General features: G+C 40.9%; 1 protein-coding gene across 2 annotated transcripts in view; it reads right to left on the reverse strand.

Annotated features, from left to right (window-relative positions):
- Window positions 1-1,961, reverse strand: part of lrp4 (low density lipoprotein receptor-related protein 4) — a 104,733-nt gene extending 102,772 nt beyond the window's left edge. For both annotated transcript variants that reach the window (XM_063471082.1, XM_063471073.1), the window contains exon 1: window positions 1,627-1,961. In XM_063471082.1, the coding sequence (XP_063327152.1) occupies window positions 1,627-1,687 (61 nt within the window). In that variant the 5' untranslated portion in view covers window positions 1,688-1,961. The remainder of the gene's footprint in view (window positions 1-1,626) is intronic.
- Window positions 1,962-6,573: the final 4,612 nt, after the last annotated feature.

The raw sequence follows: 6,573 nt of genomic DNA on the forward strand, positions 1-6,573 counted from the left end.
CACTGGAGCTGTGGCGTTTGCTACTCACCACAATGGAAAATGCCAACAGCAGCAGCTTCCATTCATACCCAGCGCACAATGAAATGTTTAAGACATGATACAGGCCCGGCAGGCTTAATTGCTTTATGACAGAACAAGACTATAATCAGAGGAGTGCAGGCCTCCGCCCCAGATAAAGAGGGAAGGTGCGAGGGGGGGGGGCATTGATAACCATATCTGTAAGGATGAAAGGACCCGCTATATATAGGATGTCATCCAGGGTGACTTTTGTTTTCAATTGGATATTGACTCTTATCTGGTTGACATTTTAGATACAGTCTTCTGGTGACATTTAGAACTTGTTACAATTACACCAACCTCCATTTGAGGTCCGACCAGCCAATTACAGATGTCATTTTCGCTATTCCCGTCAGGTAAATCTTTTCACAGCATGTCAGAGAGCGCAGCACCCATGTGTGTATGACACTAAGCTCAGTGTGTGCTTGTGCACGTGTGTGTTCAGACATTGCCTCTGCCGGGTCCTTGCATTCCAGCGGCTGTTCTAACATGTTGTAAATACAAGGTGTTAGAAAGACATAGAAAGAGGGTAGTGGAAATATAGCAAATACTGCTAGTTGTGGTGTGTCAGTGGGGGTGGGATAGAATCTAAAATATCATATATAAACAGCATGGTTCACCTGCAATCAGGGCGCAGAGGAGTGTGATCCAAATTTGCTTCTTTCTCGGAAGTTATCAGACAAATAAGAGCATGAAGGTCACGTGGCAATTACTCAAATGGATATTTGCACAAAAGAAAAGGAGATTTTTTTAAAGCCACTGTGCATCAGCTTATATGCCAGGCAAAAAGCAAATATTCTCTTAAAAATAAAAACCTTTTCATAAGTTACATGACCAACTTTCAGCTTCTAGGTATCCAAGACAACGGACAGATTCGAAAAGCAACAACATCTGGTTGCTTATTCCAACATCAGCCAAGAAATGTGGCAGATCTGACAGAACATCCCCATACCATTCACCCACCCCGTACTGTACCAGCCCACATCCTCAACCTCCATACAACACCAAACAGTAAATAAATAAATAAGACTGATGAAACCCCATTTAAGCCTAAATCAAAGTGGCACGCTAACATTTAACACACACGCGCACAAAATAAACAGGGTACGTAAAGGTAAACAAAAATAAAGAAACTAAAATAAGTAATAAAATAATAAGCTTCACATATACAAAACGAAATAAGTGCTAAAAAATGAATATATATACACATTTTCACAAGTTTCAGGTATTACCATCCAAAGGACTGCTGCTACAGATCTGTGAGCTACACAGGCATGTTTGTCAAACAAGACTTTAAGAAAACAATGAAAACACACTCGTGCACCTTTTCCACTGTTTTAACCACCTACATGGCCCCTTCACTGTTACAGGGAAAACTTGGCTGTAGTTTGAATGTGCTTATGAGAAGGAGAAAAAAAACAACAACCTAAAACTAAATTCTAGTGCCAAATAACAGCGGTGAAAAAAAAAAAAACCAAAAAGAAAAACCTCCGTCCACCTCTTGCTCGGACCCACTGACATGCAGATTCAAGCCCGGTTCGCGCCGTTGTTGTCCGTGCATTTTCTTACCTGGACTCCGGCTGAGAAGCAAAGTTAGGAGGGCGCCCCACAGCACTGCGGCCAGCTGCATCGTGTTCCCCGCTTTTCTCTCGCTTCTCTGGGCTTCCCTTCCCCTTCTTCCCTCCTCCTCCTCCTCTTCTTCTTCTCCTCTTCTTCTTCTCCTGTGCACAATTAAATATCAACGGGCTTCTTTTACAAGAAGACGCTCCGGCTTTCACCCTAACCTCATAGCATGACTGGCTTTTTATCCCCCTTTCTCTCGGCGACCTCCTCCGCCTCCTCCTCTTGTGTGCGATAACGCGACAAAACCGGGATTAAAAAGTTAACTCTGAGGTGAACAGCTCGGCTACGGTCTCCAACATGTTGTGCTGTGGTTCCCGACGCTGTGGACACGAAAAGGAGCTGTGGACTGTACCATGAGAAGGTTTAAGGGGGTGCTCCGTATGTATGATTCGGTTCCGCTAAATTAAAGTAAAGGTAATTTACTGAAAATGATTCATTATTATCGTACAATAAGTTTCTTGACAGAATAAAGCAATAGTCTCCCTCAAGTTCTTTGTTTTCTAAGTTTTATTTCTCTTCATACCGCTTTCTGTTCCCCTATCCCGAAAGAAATCGCATCGACCAAAAAAAAAACTGCTCTCTGTGTCACATTTGTAAAGTTGCGTCTTTTTAAAAGGCTGGTGGTCCACAGAGGCGAAAGAAAGAAAGAAAGAACACAAGATGCATTTGGGGCAATGAGTGAACAGCTTTTTTCTCTTTAGGTTTCCTCATTCCTACTTTGCCTTTCCTTTTTTCGCTCTTTTTTCTTTAGACATTTGGTTGCAGCACGGGGGGGGGACTTCCCTGTTGTCACTTCAGTCATTGGAGGCAAATGACAGAGCAGTGGTTTTTACAATGTGGCGTAATGACCATGAGATGAGGTCATTACACAGTCATTATTCAGTAGGCCTACCACAGATTTGCAAAAGTTGCCGGAGGGAAGTAATGGCTATATTAAAAGGTAATTAATTCTAAAATAAGGTCGCTGTGGAAGCATTATTTCTTTCCCCTGAATTGGCTTACAAAACGTTCCAGTGGGGATGACATAGTTACACCACAAATTGATACCACGCAGTTCTGTCCAAAAAAAAGTCACAAAACTCATTAGGAGACACACATTGCACAACCCTGTGGTAACATGAAAGAGATTCCACCAAGCATACAGAAGTTTTGAAACAAAATAAAGCGATTTTACCTCAGACTGCAAAACCAGATCGTATATTGTAGCAGTTGCACATGCACTGAATTACATTCAGATGAGCTTGTAATCTGAAACATGTGACATGTTTTGGAAATATTTATTTATATGTAAAATTCATAAAAAGGCTGATGGTAGAAGAAAACCAGCTTCCCTCCCTCTGCAGTGATTCTCTTCTATTTTCTTCTATTTTGTTAGAAATGTATAAAAAGACAAGAAAAAAATCACGTTTTTGTAAATATCCCAATCACACTGTTGTTAAGGGGTCCCAAACTGAATACAAATTACATTTGCGGTGGTTGAAAATCAAGGCTAATTGTAAACTTTGTGTATTTTTTTTTTCTTTTGCTTCAGCCTGACATTCATTATGTTTCTGCACTTATGCCTGAGTGCAGAGAGAGCTGGTGCCAGCGGCGGCAGAAAAGAAGAACAAATAGCTCTACAGGAGATGCTCAGAGTGCAGAGAGTCAGTGCAGAACGTGGCTTTAGTGTCAGTGAAAAGTTATGAAAAGCTTACAGTAAGCCTCTAAAAAACACTCATGAAAAAAGCGAGGTTTGCAGCATGACTGTAACCACTGGGTACTTGTTATCTGCAGTGAGTTGTGATACTCAGAATTTTGTTGGAATTTATTATAAGAGTGTGATTGCGTATTTACAATATGAAGATCAAATTTTTAACATACCGCCCAGCACACACACATGTCCACAGTCTCTTTGACTGGAAGCAAGGCTTTAGACTCCTCTTTCTAATTATGAGGCAGCTTTAGTTGGGATGTGAGCTCCCGCCTTCCTAAACAGGACATCATCATTCAGCACACGCATCCCCTCCACTCTCCTGCGGCGTATCCATCAGAGTATTACATTTCATCCCAATAAAAGTGCTCTGCAATGTCACTTATTCTTGATTCGATGCAGAGCATTTTAATGAACAATGCTTTGGACAAATGACTTAGGCTGTCTTAAGAGAGAAAAAACATATTAAGCCACTGAACAGTTCACTCATTTATTGCTTTTGTAGATAATAGATCTATATCTTGAGATTATATTTGTGTGTATAAGACTCTGTAAGAGTATAAATATACAAGAGGCACAAATACTACAGTGTAGCACAGTGGCACATTATAACCTTTAAGGAAACTACTTCCTTCAGAAATGTTGGAAAGACTTTGAGATGAAGGGTGGTGCTGCCACTCGAGCTATTAACAAAGGATCCTTAGATATAGTTGGATGCAAAAGGTGTATCCTCTGCCAAGGCCAATTCCCTATTTAGCACTTTTAAAGAAAGTAATGGAGATTTACACCAAAAGTGTGTGGGTTCTCCCTGTGCTTGTCCATCACTAAGTTACATGACATTCGACTGTGTAGCTTTTGAATAATCTTGTCGAAAGACAGCAGAAGAGCACTGATCACATACTGGACCTCAATGTATGTCATTCAAGGACCAGAGACATTACAGAAAACAGTTCCTGAAACTGCAAACACCTGAGATTAATAAAAGTGATGCACTTAAATAGGCCATATTCATATTACAGCAGTCTATCAGAGCCCAGAGTTATGGCTTGAAAATATTTCCCCTCTGTGCAATATCTACCACCAACTGTGATGACAGAGGAGGATCAAGACCTGGATGTGGTGAACTCTGGGTGGCTGGCCTGGCTGGAGCGTGAGCCTGATAGCAGCTCTGGCCCCCTTTCACTTCCCATCCTGTCTCTGTGTGAAGAGATGGAGACATTTAATTATAACCTGTGATTAATGCGTCCGCAGTGGGCCGGGAGGCTGTCTCCACAGCAGCAAGGGATTTCGTTCAGGTCTCAGACTTGTCTCGCAAACACACACACTGGGAACGACTTTGTATGGTCTTGCAAGCACTGCTCTTACTATCTTCCCAGAGAACCTTATCATTTAAAGTGTCAAAATGTCACACCAGCTCTCCTCTGACTTTTATATTCTCTGACTCATTCTAGGATGGCACTGGTATCTGACACCTTTTGGCCTGTGCAACATATGGAGTGACAGTGTGAGTCTGTGTGTGTCTGTATGTGTGTGTATGTGTGGTGCAGGGAGAACAGCTGTGGGTTAATCACTTTAGCTTCCGTTGATAAATAAAGAAGCGCGCTGGGAGAGGACGAGTCCACCGCAGACAGAAAATCGGGCAGGTGCTGTAAGTTTGTCTTTGTACTTTTTAAAACTGTGTGTTATTTGCATGTGTGTATGTGAATGTGTGTGTGTGTGTGTGTATCAAAGACACAACCTTCTTTTTCTGCCACTAGCTTATAATAAGTCTTCCCTGAGACTAAAGACGTATTTGATTCATTTCTTACCCAGCTTCCCTTCTCTCTCACGTGTAAGTTAATATACAGCTGTAATAACTCGAAACAGAGCTCATATGAAACAGAGCTCATTTTTGTCATTTTAACACCCCTGCTTTTATTAGATTATAGGTAAGTATTACTGTACAAATTTTCAGGCTAAGTTCTTAAACTAACTTCCTTTAACCAAGAAAGCCATTTTCCATTCATTTCAATGACACTGTGAAAATAAGCTTCCAAAGACATTAAGCTTGTTTGGCATACGACTGTGATAATTTTGTAATGTTTACTTTTTCCACAAGGTACATTTGTAGCCAATAGCTAAGAGGAACACTTAAGAAACATATTTTTAGTGCACAAGTTTGAATGCACAGCAGTTTAGAACGACTGTGACTACTAATGAGACTGAACACAGAGAATAAAACAACTTTGGCTATGGGTGGATTATCAAAGGTTCAGCATCAACAGTATTTAAAAGAGTCCCTTGTATAACTCCAGTTGGGAAAGTGTGGCAGTTATTAGCAAAGTAGGTATATTATTCCTATGACCTCATATGGCCTGTGAAGGAGGATATATTCTGGACTTTTAACTGTGTTTTCACATTTTTCCATCTTTTCCTACTGATAAAGAAGAAGAATTTCTTTATCATGTAGAAAAAGTGAACTTTTGTGTTAGATTAAGATATCTCATTGATTAATTATGTAGTTAAACTTCTTTTCACTGACAGAAGTTGTAGTTTCACTTGTCCATCTTGCATGAGATCTAAGTGGACTGTATGTGGCCTGCAGTGTAAAATGAATTTGACATCCCTGATCTGAGTTTTGTTATGTGCAGTCAGTGCTGGCATTTGATACAATTCTAATAAAACAAACATGCATAAATGCCATTGAAGAATTCAATAGTTTTAAAGTCATGCCGAATATCAAAAATTGCAAACAAACCACAGTGGCAGAATCACTAAAACAGTACAGTATTGCCGGTGCATCACTACAGATGTCACCCCAATTCATCTGTCAATCTCATGCTCCACTCTTCCCTCACTTGTGAACAGGACTCTGAAATACTGGAACTTCTCCACCTGGGTAGTAACTCATTGGGCGCTTCACCCTTTTCTGGCTCAGAACCATGGCCTTGGAATTGGAGGTGCTGATTGTCGTTCCCACTACTTCACACTCCAGTGCAAGCTGAAGGTTACCACCTGATGAAAATAACAGAAGCACATCGTCTGCAAAAAGCAAAAACGAAATACTGAGGCAACCAAAGTGGAGACCCTCTACCACCTGGCTACGTCTAGATTTTCAGTCCCCCAAAAAAACTATGAACACAATTGTCTCAATGCATACTCAATCATCCAGTTAAGTGACTTCTTCAGAGACTGAACAAGTCTCAAGACGAAACGTTTCTTCC

Source organism: Pelmatolapia mariae, linkage group LG1 (assembly GCF_036321145.2).
Source record: "Pelmatolapia mariae isolate MD_Pm_ZW linkage group LG1, Pm_UMD_F_2, whole genome shotgun sequence".
Taxonomy (NCBI): domain Eukaryota; kingdom Metazoa; phylum Chordata; class Actinopteri; order Cichliformes; family Cichlidae; genus Pelmatolapia; species Pelmatolapia mariae.